Raw genomic sequence first — 19,912 nt, 5'->3', positions numbered from 1 at the left:
GCTTGATCTCTGTCAGAATCTCTGGCAGATCGGAAGTGGTTTATTTCCACAGATTTTACGATTCTTTTATGATGAATAATGGTGTGACTTTGGAAGTGTTTACTTGTCATGGCAAATAATAAAAATTGTTGTTTTCCATTCCATTTTTTTTAAACCAAGACCAAGAGTTTCTTCCTGGCGAAAGTTTCTTGGTTCCTTTCCAATGTCTTTACTCCGATCTTTATAAAAAGTTTCAATGAAAACCTTTACAATACTCACCCATTTCTTGTCAAACCTTTCATTAAAGAATAATCTTTGAAATTTTCATACCAGGACTCAAAGATCTCGATTGTATTCCAAACTATCTTTTGAAGATTGCTTAACAAATTTCTCACACACCTGAAATTTTGCTCAACCGGATTCTGTGCCATATCGGTAACGGTTCAGCAAGATACAGGCGCGAATGAAATATGCCGCTTGAAAGGATTCACTTAAATCCAGAATCTATGCTTCACTAGCACTAAATATTTTGGGTATTACCGTAACCGCAACTTTTCCTGACCACGCTCGGACTCGAACTGATGGCCAAAACTCGGGACAGCTTGTAGGTAGCCACTTCTGATCAACCCGGACCCGTACGGGCGGTAGTCTAACAATCTGTCTATTTGTATGTGAAAGCATATTAGAATTAGAGACCCGCAACAAAAGGAAGAGCTCACAATGCCGGCTGCCTGGTTGGCTGAGTGCCTCGGTTGGGGTTGGATGACTGGCCGACTGTCTGAATGGGTGGGTGGGTCACTAGCACTAGCACTCGCACTAGCACCACTTGCAACAGCGGCGCATGCTTTCTAAACGCCACCGTTTAAAATTGTTTTTGTTGTTGACTGTTGTGGGACGCACCTTACTAATACAAATAGCCAAATGGAAGCGGAGCGACAGCTGACACCATAAGCAAACGCGCCTTTTAACGAACGACTAGCGACCCCACCTAGTATCCACCTGGAATGATTACATAGACTAGATAGAGGATGGAGAGCGGCGATGCCATGGCCCCAGGGTCGCCACAGTCGCCATGACGTGTGCTCGGTCAGAACAGCGGATTGGTACATAGCCGGACCATATATCATTGGGCAAACACCCAGCACATGGAGGGATCCTGTCATATATCCTGCTATTTCAGTTTAATACGCACCCATAAATGGGTTAATGACTTGGCAAATGCATTTCCTAATTAAATTTCAGTCCCAAATGCAGTGTGCTTTTGGAAAATAAACTGGGGAGAGTCTGCCATTTAACCCAGTTTTAAAATATAATGTATTTAAGTAATTTATGAAATAAATAAATTTGAGGGAACAGACATCTTTATACTTTTTAATTTAGAAAAGTTTTTGCATCAAAGTTTCAGACATAAAGGATGATCGTTGGTCGTTTAAGTTGCAAGTTAAAAAGCTTCATAAGAAATCATTAAAAACCATATACCATTGTAAAAACTGCACTCCTTTTAAAAATTTATTAATGGAGGTTCATTATATAATATCCAATTTGAAAGTGCAAACCTTTCTTTTTATTTTAAATCCCTAAGGAAACTACGCAGACGATACCAGGTCCTTCGCCTGTTTTTTTATATCATTATGTACATACGGCCAGCACTGTGACACACCTATTTCCACAGCCAATCCTTAAAACCATACAACCATTTTTATAAACCAAGTCTAGAGTAGTACCACACCCACTCTCTCCCGTGCGGAGTGCCACTTTTCGCGCCCCACAAGTTGCCCTTTTTCCAACACGATATGCCCTTTTTGTCAAGCAGAACCCAGGATAGAGCAGCAGGGATGATCCGCAGTCGTTAAAAGGGCGCGTCCTGCATTAATACTTCCCAGCACACATTGCCAAATGTCAGTCGAAATGGGATTGGCCTCTAAAAGGAAACGTCTGCCCAGACGGCTACCATAAATTAAACTTTGAATGCAAGTTGTCTACTTTAATATTTTAAATCATATATTTATTATGAAATAAATAACAAGTTTTAATTAGAGTATTTTACAATTAAGAAAACATTTCGAGTTAGGAGCTGAAATGGCTGCGAAATGCGATGGCACACCTCCGTGGTCACCAAAGTCCTCCTCGAATCTCCTTCCACATAACGACACATTAACACACTGGGCGTGCTGACAGCGCTGACCATTGGCGAAGAGCAACTCCTATGTACAGGTGACGGGCGTTATATAACTAGCTGATCCCAAACGCCGGGGCTAACCCATCCCCTCTTTTGTTCTGCCATACATTAAATCTAGGTGAGGGTGTGTTGGCCGGGCCGTTCATCGAAATTTACTATCAATGAGCATGATGCTCCGCCATTTGGTTTGTATGGTTAATTTAAATGCAACTATTTAATTAATTTCAGCTCCGCCCGCAACGATTTGTTTGCACATAATTAAATCGACTAATTGGATGCCAGTTTTTACTATCAATTAGACTCGGGCAGGGGCAGGGTGTAACTTAATGCATAACATAGTGATACAACAGGCTACGCCATGCTTGACTCTTCCGTGGTCGGGGATTCTGTGGAGTCGTGTTTCTGTGCCGGCTGTCCCAGCGACATGGGCAGGCGATCGCCCCAACGGCTGACTCTCGCGCAACTGTAGGCAGACCTGGGAACAAGGCAATAATTAAAATAAACTTCCTTAAACTTTAAGACTCTACTCACTTTCCGTGCTTTGACTTGGTGAATATGACCTCCTGAAGATTACCCTTCTCCGTACAAACTCTGCAGATTGCATGCTTTGATCGCACCAGTGTAGGCCGAACAATCCGCGGCCAAGAACGAGATGTGTCCGATGGTGGACCCTTTTTCAGAATGGCGTAGCTATAAAGGGATGTGTGGCGGTCTCCCAGATGGTCGCTACCCAAGCGCAGAGGGGCAAAAGTTATGGGGAAATTGCAGGGCGTCCGATCAGTTAAATCTTTAAGGCGTGGACAGCTCACATCATGCGGACACTAGGAATTGTTTCAAAAGTGTTACTTTTTATATTTTTAATATTATTATTAACCTACTGGTGCAACTGTGTGACCTTCTTGCTCCTGATTCAGCAGAAATAGTCTCGCCTCATTGACCAACTCGCTGCCTCGGCGAGTTCCTTCCTCTGCAATGACCAAATAGCCATCGCATTTCCGCCACAGATTGCGCAGCACCTCTTCCCGCTGCTCTTGGTTCACCAATTCAAAGAGCGTATGCGATATGATTACAAGATCATACTGGGTTTCGATGGCGGGCAGGAATTGTCTGTAGTAGACATTACGTAGGGACATCTGTTTGTTCTCGTGGCCATCCCTCAGGATTAGCTCAGAGATCTCATTCATTTCGCGAGATTTGTCCACATTATAATACTCGAATATTTGATCGCGCCACAGTTCGCTGGCCACCCACATCCCAGTACCGATGCCGGATCCAAAGTCAAAGAAACTACGGGGTCTAAAGTTCTCATCCCTCTGGGCTAGCTCCGTAAGCACACGCTTCATTACGGCATACTCCTGTGCCCCTCGAGCTACTGCATACACAATGGCCTCGTAAGCCCCGTACTCAATACTCTTCCAAGAGTAAACACGCTGACCCAATCGCCGGTTGATCTCAGCTTCCCGTTTACGATTCCAGCGAGCCGCCTCTTCCTCGTCCAGCATGGAGAGGCGATCCAGCGGCATCTTAGCGTTAACCTGTTCGACGATAATGCGTTTCTTGTCCTCAATCTCCTCCTGCGTTGGTGGCGGGTGGCGTGATCGAATATAAGAGTTTAACTGCTGTCCATCGCGGTAGATCTTCTTAGCTGGATAGTCGCCTACGATGCGCTTCAGGGTCTCACTCAACTGTTTGGGAAGCTCGACATGATTGGGTTTAACCACTCCTGGGTGTTTCCTGGGCTTAATAGTGGCCTGCTCCAGACCCGACAACACAGCCGGCTCCACATCAACGGCAATCTTGCTGGTGAAGCGAAGGAAAAGCGGAACTAAGCTCCTTTGCGTGTAATTGAAAGAAGAAAGCATTCCGGTTTAGGATGTAATATGTAACCACAAAATCATAACAGATGGGCCCTGCACGTTTGCCGGTTAGCCAGTGTTGGAAAAGCTCCTCGCAATCAGCTGGTAGAGCTACCAGATAGTTTTTAAAGACAATTAACGTTAAATATATAGCTTCACAACTATAAATTAATTTAAATAGCTTTTAAAGATTCTATTATATTTTAATAATACTTTTCTTTATCTTAAGAATAATCATATAATGTGAATAAAAAAAATCATTGTAGTTTATCGATAATCTGATAACATACTAAAAGGATAACCTCTGCTGTACAAACTAAAAATGTATTTTTTTTAAACCGAAAACAACAGGCTTCGAAGACGCGCCATGAATCTGGTTACTTATAATGGATGAATACGAAGCACAAGTGAGCGAAGGTGATTCTTATCTTATCCAAACTTCCTTTACGAGATTCCTTGCACCAAACAGTTGCTCGTCGTGGAGCAGGCGTTGGAAAATGCCACCGATGAGCATCAGCGCCAGGAACTTCTGGCCTTAAAAGAAAACCTACAGGAGCTTCTATCCCTAACCCGAGGAGGAACAGAGGATGACGCAGCCACCGACGATGACTCCCAAAATGCAGACAACTTGGACAATGAGCTGGAGCGGCTTAAAAGCGAACTCAACGATATGGAGGCAACGGGAGCCTCCAAATCTAATGAAAACGAGGTTCAACAGTTGGCTGATCTGCGGACCAAGTATTCTTCGATGGTGGGGGAGAAGTGCTCCGCCCCACATGAACATAGTTGGGGCGCCATAAGCTACCACAACGCTCTTATCTGCGGTGTGGACGACGAGGTTATAATCAACGGTGATGGCGCCTTGGACGCTCGATTGCGGGTACTCTTTACCAATCCCACGCATCGCGAAATGTTGCCTTGCTCTTACTACCTCGAGGGGGAGTGCCGGTTCGATGAAGCGCGGTGTCGCTATTCCCACGGCGCCCTTGTCACCGGAAGCTCCATCCGAAAGTACAACCCGCCCGATTTTCACAAATTATCCCGCAGTTGTCCCGTGCTAGCCCAGCTACCAGATCGACTGTGGCATAGAGGCCGGGTTCTATGCGTTAATTTTGTGGAGCAGGTTTGCCGGGTGCGTTTGGATGGACAGGATCACAAAGAAAGGGAGCGTGACTTCAAGTTCGAGGAGCTGTTTCCCCTGACCACTGACCAGGAAGACGAGCTCACTAGTGAAGACAGCTCCAGTGTGAATGATGGAAGCAGCGATGAAGAAGAATCTGATATGGATGACTTGGAAGCTGCCAGAAGGGCTCGTATGGTGGAACTAAGTCTGTTTACATTCAAGCCGACAGAAAAATTGGGAGCCTGGGAGGAGTACACACGAGTAAGAGTTCAAGATGTACCATAAACCCTTCTTTTTTTTATATTCTGTTTCTTCAGGGCATAGGCTCAAAGCTGATGGAGAAGATGGGCTACATACACGGAACAGGACTCGGGTCAGATGGCAGAGGCATTGTCACACCTGTAAGTGCGCAGATTCTACCAAAAGGTCGTTCCTTGGATGCTTGCATGGAGCTAAGAGAAGCAGCAAACGGCGACAAGGATTACTTCAGCGTGGAAAGAAAACTTCAACGGGCGCAACGCCGCCAAAAAAAGGCGAATGAAAAAGCCTACGTCCGGGAATCTCAGCGAACGGACGTGTTCAGTTTCCTCAACAGCAGCGTGCTAGGCAGTGATAACAAGCAACAGGCAGAACCGGAAGCGAAAAAGGCCAAGGCAAATGATCTACAGCAGCACTCAACGAAGACTCTTAATGTGGAGACGGTCCGTATAGCTGATGATATCCGAAGAAAGCAGAGGGATATCGCAAAGGTGCAACAATCTCTGGATCGCAACACCGGCGACGTACAGCTTCAGAAACGCCTCCAAGCACAAATGCACAATCAAAAGCAGGAACTGGCCACGTTACAGGCCCAGGAACGTAGTCTAAGCAAGGAGCAACAGACGCGCAAGAGCAAGAATAAAATGTTTGAGTTTTAGAATAATTAAGAAATATATGAATCTTTACGAATACGTAAAGATCTCGTTGACATTTAATTGCAAATTTATTATTATGACTAAAAAATGTATACATTAACAATGAAGTTTCTGAATTAGAGTGGGTAAAGTAGCTTCGAGTTTTAGTTATAAACTAATACCCGCCGTAATAATACCCGTCATGTATTGCTCCAACAGTGCTTGGGCCAGGTGAGCGCCATTCTGCACCGCCAAAGAGTAGGCAGTCTCCCCGTTTTCGTTGGAGGCACTCAGATCCAAATCCCTGGCCAATAGCTCATTGCAGGTATGGGGGTGATTACCAGCAGCTGCGTACATAAGCGCCGTGTTCCCCATTATATCCATGTGTGTCGAATCCGCTCCGTGATCCAACAGAAAGCGAACAATCTCATTGTGCCCACCGGCGGCTGCCAAGAGGAGAGGACTGACCAGATCCGGAGCCATGATATTAACGTTGGCGCCAGCTGAAACCAGCAGCTGCACTGATACCAATTGTCCATAAGATGCAGCCCAATGGAGGGCGGTGAAGCCATGGTCGTCCTTGTGGTCAATGTCAGCATGCCGGGCCCTTTCCGCAGTCACCTGCTCCTCCGTGATCTCTCCTTGGCCGGCTCGTTCATGGAAGGATAGCGAAACCTCGACAGGACAAAAGGTAGCCTCGGTGTTGCCGCGCTGTAGATTCGTGAGGACTGTGGATTGTGGACGGTACGGCAAGAAGGCGCTTTTTCGCTTGGCGTCCAGCACCAGCATGGATGTGGGCGCCGATCGTACATCCTCATCTTCGTCAGAATGTCCGTTGTTTGGAAGACTACCCGCTGGCCCAACCATTTCAAGGGATACTTTGTTTACCTTTTGAAAAAGTTGTTTTTAAGTTTATGCAGCCAGGATTTCATCAACACACAATGTTGCAACGATCTTGTATGTTAAATAGGTATTGAAATCGGTTTAAGGAATAAAAGCCTTTGCATTAACTCATAAGAGTTAATATAAAAAGTAATAGAATAATAAACAATGGCCAAAATATAAATATTTTGATTATCTTATCGCATATGCGCGAACAGTGCTGTGCAACGTATCAAAACGCTGTTATCTTTATCGATAGACCGCTGGCTTTTGTTTGGTTTGTTTTCGTTTCGTTTTTCTTTTCTTGTATCGAAGCTTAATTTGCGTTTAATTATGTAAATTTATTTACCTGATTTGTTAGCACTGTGTTTGTGTGTTTCATAACAGGTTTAGCTACCGCGACGCAGTTGTTTTTTGGCAAAAAACCATTCCTGCACCTGTTGCCCGATTTGTCGCCTGCGAATTCGATTTCAGTGCAAACCTGCGTTTGGTCTTTTTTATGCCCTGTAGTGGTAATCGCTGCCAAATTAATTGCGTCGAAGTTGGATTCGATCGGTGAAGCAGTACGAAAATGGGCAACACCAGTTCAAAAGGGGAGTCGGACGCCAGCGAGCCGCCCCTGGAGGGGGGGAAGCACAAGGCCAAGCTACAGGTCCAGAACCAGCACAAAGGAAGCATAAACTCCGCTTCAAGTGGCGCCAGCTCTGACGTAGGCGGTAGCAACAACAGCCTAATGGTGCAGCAGGTCCAGGGCTCTATGACCAGGTCCGCATCCGGGGCGGATGTTACCGAGAAATACCTTACCCAGTTGGTGCCAGTGGAGAAGCTGGCGGAGATTCTCAGGGAGCAGTCGTCAGCCAAGTTCGGCGTTAATGGTATAGTGTCAGACGTCTTTGTGGTGAGTAATTGGCTATGTTATCAGTTCGTGCCCACTCATAAAAATCACCCCTCTTCAGTCACAAGTCTTTCCGCAGTACGCGGATCTGGGCCAGCGGTTGTTCAGGCTGATGCATACGAACTCCAAGGCCACCACCAAGCATCTGGGTGCCGTGGCCTTCCGACAGCAATGTGAACGCTTTCTCGGCATCATGGACGATGCAAAGACGTTGGAGTGCTACATAAAGATGTATTCGCAAGACGACAATCCCGACTTTATCGACAAAACGGGCGTCACCCGTCTACTACACATATGCTACACCATTGCCATGCAGCACTCGGGCAACGCTGTTCTCTGCCAGGCCATCAACCGCACCTTCGGCTCGGTAACCAAGTCGATATTTCTTTGTCACGACAGCCTGAGTCTGGGCTATGTGTGTCGCTGGTTCGAGCAGAACCTCATCCGACTTGTGCTGCTGGTACACAAGTACTGCGTGCACACGTTGTCCACCGCTTATCGCGGTCTAGAGCAGCAGACCCAGTCATGCGGCATCGAGCTGCAGACCCCGGTGCTCGAGCAACGCAATCCCTTCACGGACACCACAGATCACAGTGGTGGTGCAGCTTTCTTGGATTCCCTGATGCCACTCTCACAGGCATGGCTCCTAGCTGGAGCTCTGCCGCCACTCTACTCCAAGCCGCAGACAGTAGCACCATCGCCGGCAAGCAAAAGCAATAACAATAGCACAGCATCCACAGTCGTGCAGATCTTTAAGGAGAAGCTCTCGATGATGCCATCGCACTGGACGCTGCTGTACGATTCCAACGAGCACGGAGTAGGTGCCAATCGATTCCTGCATCACGTTCTTGGCTACCGGGGACCAACACTCGTACTGCTGCACACCAAGGACGAGCAGACGTACTGCATCGCTGCGCCCAGTGAATGGAAGGAGACGCACCTGTTTGTGGGCGGGGAGGGAAGCTGCGTCATTCAGCTGCTGCCTAAGTGGGTTGCGCTCGTTTAGTAACCGGCCCAGTAATTACTAATTGTGTTTGTTAAAGGTTTGTGATACTGGAGAAGAAGCCCAATATTCTGTATCTGAACACGAGCATACGCGGCTATCCGAAGGGATTGCGTGCCGGCGCCGATCCCCGCAAGCCCATCATAGCGGTCGACGAGCACTTTGAGAACGTTGACTGCAAGGGCCTGGCTGCAGGACTAATGTCGATAGAGGTATAAATTTTAACTTCAATCATTTCAAATTATCATGTTAGTATTCTCGACGTACTTTTCACCAGGAATGCCAAAAACACCTTTTTTCATATATATTTGTATATTTTTTTGTCACTTTAATTATATTCATGTACAATAGCCTTATTTAACAGAGTATATAGTATATATGTGTATATGCATATATGGTATATGGTGTAAAATTTATAGACGTATATTGCACACAAACGTCATTATTCTCCAGTCTAAGCGGTTAAAAACCACACACCTGTTCCTTCTAATGGCCCAGGTGTGTTCGTACGATGCATTTCAACTAAGTCTACGATTCTCCTCCACCACTCACAACAACACTCTACTACCAACAACAAGAACTACACATTGCTCTCCTTTATCTGATCTCTCCTCCATAGGTATGGGGCTGCGGCGACAAGACATCACGCGAAGTGCAATTGGACATCAAGAAGTGGCAGATCAAGGAGGCCGAACGACAACGAACGGTGAAGCTCACGGCCGCCGACTGGATGGACCATCCGGATCGATATCTACTCGAGCTGGGTGGCAGGCAGAACTACAACAATTGATCGGAGCAGTAGCTGCGTGTATATATATAGCATATAGCATTATAGCATATAGAAAGCAATCGGTGTGCCTTCTATTTCAGGAGGAGCACTCCATTACGCGTCGAAATTTACTGGGATTCGTTACAATTATGCACACGCAGCACGAGAAGCAATCACTGGACTGAATTTGTTTTTAATTGATGTTGATTGATATTTGGTTTACTTGTTTTCTTCTATTATCAGCGTTTAGTATTCAATTTGATTTATGTTCGTAACGTGAATTCCGTGTATGCCTTTAAATGTACTTCGTTTCATATCTGTGTCTGTCCTCACTTCTCTGTCAGGCATCTCTGTCCATTTTCTGTCCGTCAATTTTAATTTAATGTTTGTTTCGTTTTGTATCTTCGTTTAAACTTAAAATGCAAGTATTATGAAAAAGACATGGAAATCGAAGTGCTAAACAAATGATTCAATAAATGTTAATTATAAAAAATATTAAATGCGATCTATCTTTTCTAGATTCTCGTGAGTGGGGAAAAGCATTAGATAAACTGATAATCTTATCAGTAAAGGTCCCTCATCAGACATACAGACGGAATGTAAGGAGGGGTCAATGATTCGTCAGATTTCCCTCTTATCAAGTCTGAGATTGGGGAGAATCGAAACGATAAGAATTAATATATTAAATGTGAAAGCTTAAACTAAAAATCTGCATTATCATGAAAATGCGTGCTGTATAAAGTGATTTTAATTAATTTAAATGATAAATAAAAACATAAAAGGCAGTTTAAAATATTTTTCAATATTATATTATTACGTTGTATATTAGTATTACAATAAGATTTATATTTAAATACAAGTCACGCCCTTTTATGACCGGCGGCAGTCACAAAATTCACAATCGGTTCAGGCGCGGCTCCAATTAACTACATCGCCACACAAAATTTCGAGGAGGTCCTAGCTATGCGGGGATATAAAGGATATAAATTACGTTTCGGGACAAAATTCCGCCGACCGCCTACAAAACTAGCGTATAAAATTTACTTACAAAACATCTAACCCCCATTTCGCACATATGATGATTCTTTGGATTAAGTTTAATGAATGGATCTAATTGAGTGCGCGTTCTACGAACAAAAAAAGCAATTACAATTGTGCCGATGGAAAAGTATTAGTTCCTTTTGCGTTCAAAACTAAGGCCACGATTTTAAAGACCCCATCTGATGGGGCCGGTAGAAAAAAGGGTTCGTTTCATGAGTATTTTTATACTATTACAAATCAAGATACGAGCAAAATAATAAGTGTAGCATGTAAGTAAAGAGATTAAGGTCTAGTCTGGAGTCTAGGTGATGTATTCACGATCGCGGCGACGCCGCGTCGTTGTGGCAACTGCAACAACAGGCTGATCTCCCCCATCATCATCGTCCCCGTCCCCGTCTCCGTCATCGTCGTCATCCTCGTCATCGTCTTCATCCCCGCCCGTTGAGTTGGACCACTCGGATGCCGTCTGGTTGCTGCCAGTGGCGCTAAACTTTAGGCTACTCGACATGCCAAACGATACAGAGAGGGAGGCGCTAAGCGATGAAACATTAACGCCGTCCTCATCCTCGAAGGCGTCGTCGATGTGCAGGTTTTGATGGTGATGGTTCTGGGGCTGGTAGTGATACTGTTGGTAGCGGTGTCACCTGCCCGCCCCCGTCCCCAACAGTAGGGCATAGTCGTCGTTGGATTCAGGAATGGGCGCCGCTGCAGTTGCCCCGGGCGCCAGACGCAGGAAGTTGCCGCCTCCCGCCCCCGTTTCTCTCTCACGCTCACGCAGGTGCAGCGTATCGCGCTGACGCGTCGACGGCTGTGAGCCCGTCGCATGTAGTTGTTGTTGTTGGTAGTGGTTGCTATTGCTACTGTTGCTATCGTCGGCTATGCCTGCTTGGGGAAATCGAGATTGGGTGTGAGAAGGATGATTGTTTTCGGGTAGGGTGCTTAGCTTGCCCTCATACACGGGCACGATCAGCCGGCTCGAGGTGGCGCCATACATGTTACCTGATTGCGACGAGTTGCCCGACTGCTGCTGCTGCTGATCTTGGCGCTTGCCGATCAGATACTCCGATTCGCTGCTCGACCGTCGCGGACTGCGGGCCAGTGGCTGGTATGTGCTGCGGCCCTGGAAGCGGCGACTCAACGTACTACCCACAACGCCCAGATGTTCGGTGACATCCTCCTGCATATCCGAGATGTCCATCATGGAGAGGAATGCGCGGCACCAGCTGTGATTCGGATTGTTCCAGTACTGTGGCGAATTGATGTGGAAGGGGTGGTGCGGGAAGCTGTAGATGTGCGCCACGGCAGCAATAAACATCTCGATGCAGATGAGAAAGTTCTGATAAGAGATAAGAATTAGTTTAATAAATATTAAGACAGTGGTCACCCTTTTAAAGGCCACTTTCACTTTATACATGTATGTTATTTTCAAGAGCATGTTTATTTTTGGCAACTTGGCAAAGAGAAAGTTTTGTTTTATTCGCGCATTGGTGTTAAAGTCAAAAAAGGTATTTAAAGAGTTACAAATCTTCGTTTACATGCTTTATTTTAAATACTTTTTAGACTGACCTGTAGCAGCGATGCCAAATTTGTGTCTCCTACATCCGATCCAAATATGTCCTTAATTATGTTATAATACACCAGCACGTTCAGAAGCACTCCTTGACTGTAAATGCGGGACAAAATAAGTAATAGTACATCTACGAGAAGCCATCACTTACAAGAAAGAGAAGAACACCACAGCCTTGATGCACAAAAACTTTGGGATGGGTTTCATGGGCTTTAGGTCCTCCTTGTTGGCACGGTAGAATAGCACCAGGCAGTACATGGCCACGAACTGGGAGATATTATTGACGACTACGATGTATGGAAACGCCACGTTACCAGCAAACTCTCCCTCCCCGTACACGCCGCACAGCTCACATATTCTAAGAGATAAGATTGAAATAGATGCGCCATAAGAATCGGTTCCCGCGGAAAACTCACACTGAGATGAAGGTGGTTATTGGCCGCACAACCGTGTACTGGAGGATGCCGTGCTTGCAATTGTGGATGAACTCGCGCCCCATTATCCAAGGTCGCATGCAGCAGAGCGGAAAGAAGTGCGGCACTTGCGGCTTGTACTCCATGGTGGCCTCCAAATCCATGTTGAGATTCAAGTAGTTGAGCAGGTACACCATGAAGTTGTAGATAACATACGCCTCATAGCATTCGCGAAGCGAATCCACGTATATGGAGTGCTTCGGAAAGAAGAGGCCGATCCACTGCATCGAACAGAGAGTATTAGATTTCGATTTTTGATTTTGAGACTTGTGGTCTCCGATTCATGTGACATACTTACCGCGTTCAGGGCGTAGATGGGCACCATCCACAGAATTCGTATGATATGCTTCTGCAGAATGGGTTTCGTGAAATGGATGACGTGTTGGATGATGTGCCATATCGACACTGGCACCGCCGACAGAACGAACAATCCGCCGATGAGGATGAGCTGATCGTTGCGTTGGAAACCATCCTTCACGGAGTTAACAATGAGCAGTGGCACCACTATTATTGCGAAGATGGCGTATGTGACGATCAGTAACGGGCGAATCCAGATCCGCCAATCCTCGCAAAACCGGCGCACGTCCATGCCACACATCTTCCCACCGCACCCACGCAGAAAAAGAGAGTTCAATTTCCTCTTACGATAACACAGTTGCCGGATTATAGGCCACAGTTGTTGCTTCGTTACTGTAGGCGTTTTCACTGGGCTCCCGAGTCACCGTCCGTCCGTTCCTTTCCGTCCCTTCAACTGACAACAAATGACGTTTACAGGCTACGGCAGTCACACCCACGTTGTCGGCGCATTTTTAGAGTATTACTCCTTGCAGGATAGACGCCGTTAACCAGAAAATCTCCTAATCGCTGCAATATTATACGTTTAAGCTTCTTTTGTGTCAAAATGCAATTGCAGCGGATAGAGGTGGGGGAAACATCGAAGTTCCTCAGGGGAAATATGATTCATCGATATATCGCCCCAAATAAAAACTTTTTATTTAAATATTATTTTATTAAAGTTTTCCCTTTATGTTCAACGTCACAACTTATTATCTACAGAAAACTAACATTTAGACCTCGGAATATAATTGAATAAAATGATTACGTTTTATTAATTGAAATATAATCGATAAAGTTTTCTTATCAAAGCTAAGATATAAATTTGATTCTGCCGCTATTAGAGCTGCTATATTTTTAAATATTTTGTTAATTTGAAAGAAAAGTGTTGAATATCAAATGAAATTATCGATTCTTGGCATTTTTTTAAATTTAAATACGTCAATTCACAATTGACATATACGGTGATAACGGAAAATTACTCCATGGGAAATTTAAATATCCCTTGTAAAATAGCTCCATGTAAAAGTTAATGTAATATTACATGGCCATAAATGTTTATTTTTAAGCTTTTCCCAAAAATCCACAGATAATTCTCCCATTTTTAAGTATCTTACCCGACTGTACTTATTGGAATAATTTAAGGACAAAGTAATTTGAACTTTTTAATATATTTTTAAGTATATGAAAGCTTAAAACACGTCATGATAAATCATATCTCGGAAACCGCAAATCAGTAAAACGAATTGAATAATATTTGGGATGGGATTGTTATTTTATTTAACAGTTACGCTTACGTTAAGTGATTCATTGGGCCAGCAAATATGCGATACAATTTGGTTTATTTATATTTAGAGTTTTTGATAACCGCTCCATAGGTCTAGTCCGGTTGTTATTCTTCTTTCATTTACGTACATATACATAAGATCGGAATAAGTTTAAGATAATTTTAAAATAATTATACGATATAAAAACAGAGCTGTGCGGGTAGATCCGTTTAATTGCTGTGATGGTGCAGGAAAAGAATTGCATCGATTTGGTTGCCGGTGAGCATGAAACGCTTGTTGAAGTCATATATCTGATCTCTGAGCATCTTCTTGAAACTGAGGGTCACCACACCGGGCACACTCTGGTAGAGAGTCGCCAAGTCGCGCAGGGTACCATAGATGTGGCCCATTTTGACCCACCACTCGATCGGCGACTCGTCAAGCTGTACTACCACTTCGTTGCGGTATCGCTTCAGATCGGTTTCCACAGTACTGTCGAAATCTCGCTTTGGTGGGTTGGGGATCTCTGCGATGTCGAACAGGAGTTCAAGCTCTACAAAAGTGTTAAATTAGTAACAACACCCTTGATTTGTTGGACCTCTTTTATACTCACTTGACTTTCTCGCACCACTTCCTGTGGGGCGTTCCGTTTTGATGGTGACTGTGGGCGTGGCATTCACAGAAGTGGTAGCCGCAGAATCGTTAGCCTCATTGGCCCCAGCACCTCCGAAGACTTTGTTGTACTTCTGGGTCAGCATACGAACGCATCTGTCCAGATTATCAATGGTGGTCAGACGGTGGAAGCGTGGATCCAGCAGAGCGGCAGCCGTCAGGTTGTCATCAGAGATCACATGGGCTTGGAGCACAGAGGCAATTGTGCGCTTAATGTTCATCATCAGCGGATCATCCTGCTCAGCAATTCCCAGTTTCTTGATAAGAATTTTCGATGTGATGGGAGATAGCATGCTGCAAAGGGGGATGTCCTCGCCACGCAGCGTATCCAAAGCAATCTGAAAGGACAATGAATTAAAATTACTTCGAACAGACAGATTGTAGAGGATAACTTACCACCAGAGCACTGAGGGCCTCTGTTACGGTCTTGGCGGTCAACACCAGCTGGTCCATGTCCTCGGACCAGGAAATCGATTCGGCGAAGAACTTGAGCATCTCGTACAGGGTCCACGGGAAGTGCTCGTTGTAGGAAGGCAGCTCCGATACCTTGCTACTGATCTCGGCTGAGTGCCGCTGGATAATGTCCTTGACCTGTTCCAGGAGCGAGGCCACTTCCTCAATCTCGAAAACGCGACGAAGGCATTTGTCAATAACCGAAACGTAGCACAAGACAACCGGTATATCTGCGGAAAATATTATTTTTTAGTTAGAATTTTAATTGGATCATAAGCTGGGCGGGCCACTTACTCTTCTCCCTTAGGTAGGTGTGCAGAAAGTCCTCATCATCCTCGTAGTTCACTATGGCCAGGGTACAGTTGGCCAAATAAAAATCGGTCAGTAGATCATCAAAGACAAGGTAGTCGGTGTACTCCACAGTGGCGTACAACATGCTCCGCACCGACTGTGTCTCCTCGTCCAGGTAGTGGTGGAAGATGCTCAAGAACCGGCGCTGCTCAACATTCACCCACTGCTCGAAGGCGAATGAGAAGGGCTTCTCGGAAGTAAAGTCGCGTGTGATGTCCCCAATCTCGAGGAACTTCGAGGCGTGCATTTCGCTGATCAGCGAGTCAATCTTCTCTGCCTCCGGCATAGGAGTCATCCCTCCCATAGCCAAGCGCACAAAATCGGTAAAGCCGGCATCGTACAGAGAGTCCACTGTACGTAGATCCTTGATAATGATGTCAGTGAGTGCCTCCGGCAAATTGGCAATCTGGGTGGTCACATATCCGCCGTCCTCGTGCTTGACAGCCCGCAACTGATGGAGGGCGGAGGAAGGAGTTGCCACCTTACGTTTACGGGTGTACTTTGTCTCCATGGGCACCATGCGATCCTCCTCTTCCACAATATTGTCCGCTTCGTCGTACGTAAACGGCACCATAGTCTCGTATAGCATCGTCTGGGACGAGGCGTCCTCCTCCGCTTGCATGGCAGCTGTGGCCGCCGCAGCCTCGTCTTCCTCATCGGTGCCGTTGTCATGATTGCGATTGTTGATGAACTCCAACTTGACCCGGCGCGAGGATACGTTCCGCTTGGACAGGGGCGGATGGGTGACGTTGCGCGGAGTCTTGCGTGGCGGCACCTGGATATCGTGCTCCTGGCATAGCTCCTTGAACAGATCCTTGTGGCGGTGCTGGAGATGGGCCCGCAGGTTGGTGGTGTTGCCGTGGTTGGTCAGTACCTTGTGGCATTTAATGCAGACAACGTTCTGCTTGGTGATTACCTCGTTGTTGTCGTTTGAGGGGAAACCGAAGAAGCGCCAGTAAACACTCTTCATCTTCGGCGAGTACAGTTTGGAAAAATTCAGCGCAGACACATCTTCGTACTTGATGTCGCTGAGCCGCACATCGGCGACAGGCGACGCGGACACCTCTTCACTCATTTCGAATTGCTCCCGGATAATAAGAAACCTCCTGTTGTTTTGATTTGGTTTCGGAATCGACTACGATTGGCCTCCGATGCAGAATTACCGCGCAATTTTCCGATTATAGATAGATCGTCAATAGTTTTTATCTGTATCAGAAAGTACAGTTCAGAGTTGCCACGCGACACCACAGTCAATCGATAAGGCATTAACCACCAATAAATGCTCAAAATGCTCTCGTTTCTCTTTAACTTGCTTTTTCCTCACTCCTCGAACATTTGTGCAGCGTTTTTACACATTAATTGCTCGACTCGGCCAGAATTAATGTGAATTAGTTAAAACTCTTTGTAACACTGATTGCATCACCAATCGATAGCTGGGGAAATTTCACTGTCCACACTGGGAATTTTTAGAGGGAAATTTTCGTTGATTCTACGACGTGAAGTTGGTTGCGATTTCCTTTTTGATTCGTTTTTGGGAAGAAAAGGTGTGTGAGATTTTGTGCGTCTCGAATTTTATCGAAAATAAGCTTTTAATGGGGAGGAAATTCGTGAATCGCATGTGCAATGTGTGCTGGACATGGGGGGAAATGTGTTGTATTCCATAAATGATGAAATCTATGATTAATTCACGACTAAAACAATAAAATTGTCCAGCCACGTGGGATAAGGTTATGCCGCATACACACATTTGCAAACAAACATTTACCAATTGGAATGTGTTTATAATGTACGTTTTTGGTGTTCTCTTGTGTTTGCAGCCAATCTAAACCGCCAAGATGGGTAAGGGTAACAATATGATTCCAAACCAGCACTACCACAAATGGTGGCAGCGCCATGTGAAGACCTGGTTCAACCAGCCCGCGCGCAAGGTCCGCAGGCACGAGAACCGCGTCAAGAAGGCTAAGGCCGTCTTCCCCCGCCCTGCCAGCGGTCCTCTGCGCCCAGTGGTCCGTTGCCCCACCATCCGTTACCACACAAAACTGCGTGCTGGCCGTGGATTCACTGTGGAGGAGCTCAAGGTAAGTGCAGAAACAGAAGTATCAGTCCGGCCCCCTAACCACCCCCTTTTTTTAAACCCCCAGGGTGCTGGCATTAGCGCTGGATTCGCCAAGACCATCGGCATTGCTGTCGACCGCAGGCGTAAGAACAAATCTCTGGAGTCGCGTCAGCGCAACATCCAGCGCCTGAAGGAGTACCGCAGCAAGCTGATCCTGTTCCCCATCAACGAGAAGAAGATCCGCAAGGGCGAGTCCTCCCTTGAGGAGTGCAAGCTGGCTACCCAGTTCAAGGGACCCATCATGCCCATCAAGAACGAACAGCCCGCCGTGGTTGAATTCCGTGATGTTACCAAGGACGAGAAGAAGTTCCAGGCCTACGCTACTCTGCGCAAGGTAAGTGTTACGCTTCTTAAAAGATATGGAGCAGTGATTCTAACAATTTGTCAATATTTCAGGCTCGTACTGATGCTCGTTTGGTCGGCATTCGCGCTAAGCGCGCTAAGGAGGCCGCCGAGAGCGAAGATGCCGCCAAGGGAGATCCCAAGAAGGCCAAGAAGTAAACTGCATCTAGACCTGATAATTCTGTCTTTAACAACAACCAGAATAAAATATTAGTTTTTTCATAAACGAATTTTTGTCGGCCTTTGTGTTTTGTGTTGCTAGTATCATGGTGGATTTGAAGTTTATCGATAGTTTCAAGTCTCTATCGATAGTAGTTTGGCGCGAGTTTAAAATTTTTAAAAGTGAATTTGAACAAATTTAAAGGACTTCTAGGATTTATTTTGTATTTTTAACAAAGTTTATTAATCATATTATTCTGGTTTTAAATTTGAAAATGCTTAAATTTTAGTCTTTTAATTAATTTTTCGAAAAGATATATGTTTCTTTTATTTTACAAGTTTTTTTATTTGCAAATTTTTTTGTACATTATTTGCAAATTATTTAAAAAGCAATACAGTTAGAATCTAAAAATTAACCTCAATGATATGAAAGTTTTTTGAACTTTAGTTTCTGCTTCCCTAAAGTACTTCGAAGAGAACCAAATTTATCAATTAAAATAACGTTGAACTTAAGATTAGCGTATTTGCACTTGAAGCGCAAATATTAATTGAGGTTGACACCCCGAATTCACTTTCCATATGCCAGTAATTGAGGTAAGCCGCACTCCGATCGAGTCCAAATCTGACCATATTCATATGGGTGGTACATATGTATGCAAAACCATAACTCCTTCAATGTATAGAAAAAAAGGGTTGCATGTTCTCAACCAAATGCGACGGAGCCAATTCAATTACCCGGTGGTGCAGCAGCATCCAGACCCCGATCCAGATCCAGATCTAAATCCAATCCTCCGACCCGACACGACCCGCACCTTGAACCTTGTTTATGCACTTCACTGATTTTTATTTCACTTAACCTTGTTTGTGGCTCTTCTCCGGAATGGACGGGGGAGAAAATGGGATAAACTGGGGTAGGGGCCAGAAAATGCCTGTTTCGGTGTCGTGTCAACTGCATTCAAATTTTTATTATTGAAATTTATGAGCGCAAAAGTGATTTTCCTCATAGTTTTTCCGGCTGCCCAATGCCACCCCTCAATTTTTTTTGTGGCTTTCCTTCGTGTTGATTGTTTCTTTTTTCCGATTTTCCGTTTTTCCTTTGTTTCGACTGTTGTTTATGGGCGATGCTGGTGGCTACCGGAGTGGGTAGGGTGGTGGGTCGGTCGGTCTGGGGTGGTGTTACGGGGGCAGTGGTTGAATCCTCGGAAACTGCTCGTCCGTAATTGGCAATTGTTTTTCTATTTTTGTGTGTCACCTTTCGTGGCGACAGTTGCCGGCGAAACTTTTTTTGCAACATGTGCGCCAGGACGACAAATCAAATGCAGATTTACTTTGCGGTTCATTTGAATGAAGGATATGTATGGCGGGGTAGTTAACACAGAGGAAAATTGTACAATAATTTTATACGAAAAAAATGGATATAAAAAATGTGTTTAGGGACCTTCAAAGAGATAGAGGGTAATGTTTTGATAATAACTTATCATAATAAAGTTTGAAAATCAAAGATGAAATAGCAATTTTTTGCAGTATTGTAACTTTTGTGACTCAACGATGGCACTAA

At 45.1% G+C, this 19,912-nt stretch overlaps 7 protein-coding genes across 9 annotated transcripts; 3 read left to right on the top strand and 4 right to left on the bottom strand.

Moving 5' to 3' along the window:
• Window positions 1-1,959: 1,959 nt before the first annotated feature.
• On the bottom strand, window positions 1,960-4,114 carry LOC6496974 (methyltransferase-like protein 17, mitochondrial). Its single transcript, XM_001962981.4, has 3 exons — window positions 3,037-4,114; window positions 2,690-2,979; window positions 1,960-2,633 (listed from the first exon to the last, which is right to left on the bottom strand). The coding sequence occupies exons 1-3, from the start codon at window positions 4,018-4,020 to the stop codon at window positions 2,510-2,512; spliced, it is 1,398 nt and encodes a 465-aa protein (XP_001963017.1). The 5' UTR covers window positions 4,021-4,114; the 3' UTR covers window positions 1,960-2,509.
• A 157-nt stretch (window positions 4,115-4,271) lies between these two features.
• Window positions 4,272-6,111, top strand: LOC6498536 (zinc finger CCCH-type with G patch domain-containing protein). The gene is made up of 3 exons (XM_001962982.4): window positions 4,272-4,421; window positions 4,484-5,398; window positions 5,455-6,111. The coding sequence occupies exons 1-3, from the start codon at window positions 4,401-4,403 to the stop codon at window positions 6,052-6,054; spliced, it is 1,536 nt and encodes a 511-aa protein (XP_001963018.1). The 5' UTR covers window positions 4,272-4,400; the 3' UTR covers window positions 6,055-6,111.
• Window positions 6,055-7,380, bottom strand: LOC6496973 (DNA-binding protein RFXANK). Its single transcript, XM_001962983.4, has 2 exons — window positions 7,262-7,380; window positions 6,055-6,918 (listed from the first exon to the last, which is right to left on the bottom strand). The coding sequence occupies exons 1-2, from the start codon at window positions 7,292-7,294 to the stop codon at window positions 6,199-6,201; spliced, it is 753 nt and encodes a 250-aa protein (XP_001963019.2). The 5' UTR covers window positions 7,295-7,380; the 3' UTR covers window positions 6,055-6,198.
• LOC6498537 lies at window positions 7,313-10,079 on the top strand. Its single transcript, XM_044716528.1, has 5 exons — window positions 7,313-7,810; window positions 7,869-8,794; window positions 8,851-9,022; window positions 9,430-9,616; window positions 9,681-10,079. Exons 1-4 carry the CDS (start codon window positions 7,484-7,486, stop codon window positions 9,598-9,600), a joined length of 1,596 nt encoding a protein of 531 aa, XP_044572463.1. The 5' UTR covers window positions 7,313-7,483; the 3' UTR covers window positions 9,601-9,616; window positions 9,681-10,079.
• A 293-nt stretch (window positions 10,080-10,372) lies between these two features.
• LOC6496972 (transmembrane protein 184C) lies at window positions 10,373-13,612 on the bottom strand. 2 transcript variants are annotated; one of them, XM_001962985.4, is made up of 6 exons: window positions 12,959-13,610; window positions 12,604-12,881; window positions 12,339-12,545; window positions 12,187-12,283; window positions 11,620-11,956; window positions 10,373-11,502 (listed from the first exon to the last, which is right to left on the bottom strand). In XM_001962985.4, exons 1-6 carry the CDS (start codon window positions 13,256-13,258, stop codon window positions 11,261-11,263), a joined length of 1,461 nt encoding a protein of 486 aa, XP_001963021.3. In that variant the 5' UTR covers window positions 13,259-13,610; the 3' UTR covers window positions 10,373-11,260. The 2 variants fall into 2 exon arrangements, with proteins under 2 accessions (XP_001963021.3, XP_032311081.1); XM_032455190.2 differs by having other exon boundaries at window positions 10,373-11,956; window positions 12,959-13,612.
• A 638-nt stretch (window positions 13,613-14,250) lies between these two features.
• Window positions 14,251-17,015, bottom strand: LOC6496971. Its single transcript, XM_001962986.4, has 4 exons — window positions 15,681-17,015; window positions 15,330-15,616; window positions 14,875-15,271; window positions 14,251-14,814 (listed from the first exon to the last, which is right to left on the bottom strand). Exons 1-4 carry the CDS (start codon window positions 16,810-16,812, stop codon window positions 14,492-14,494), a joined length of 2,139 nt encoding a protein of 712 aa, XP_001963022.1. The 5' UTR covers window positions 16,813-17,015; the 3' UTR covers window positions 14,251-14,491.
• A 159-nt stretch (window positions 17,016-17,174) lies between these two features.
• Window positions 17,175-18,425, top strand: LOC6498538 (60S ribosomal protein L13). 2 transcript variants are annotated; one of them, XM_001962987.4, is made up of 4 exons: window positions 17,175-17,281; window positions 17,555-17,815; window positions 17,879-18,187; window positions 18,250-18,425. In XM_001962987.4, exons 2-4 carry the CDS (start codon window positions 17,573-17,575, stop codon window positions 18,352-18,354), a joined length of 657 nt encoding a protein of 218 aa, XP_001963023.1. In that variant the 5' UTR covers window positions 17,175-17,281; window positions 17,555-17,572; the 3' UTR covers window positions 18,355-18,425. The 2 variants fall into 2 exon arrangements, with proteins under 2 accessions (XP_001963023.1, XP_044572366.1); XM_044716431.1 differs by having other exon boundaries at window positions 17,272-17,295.
• The last annotated feature ends 1,487 nt before the right edge of the window (window positions 18,426-19,912 follow it).

The sequence above is a fragment of the Drosophila ananassae genome, chromosome 3R (genome assembly GCF_017639315.1).
Source record: "Drosophila ananassae strain 14024-0371.13 chromosome 3R, ASM1763931v2, whole genome shotgun sequence".
Classification (NCBI taxonomy): domain Eukaryota; kingdom Metazoa; phylum Arthropoda; class Insecta; order Diptera; family Drosophilidae; genus Drosophila; species Drosophila ananassae.
Note: the sequence above shows the minus strand (reverse complement) of the source record. Positions and strands in the feature narration are given on the sequence as shown.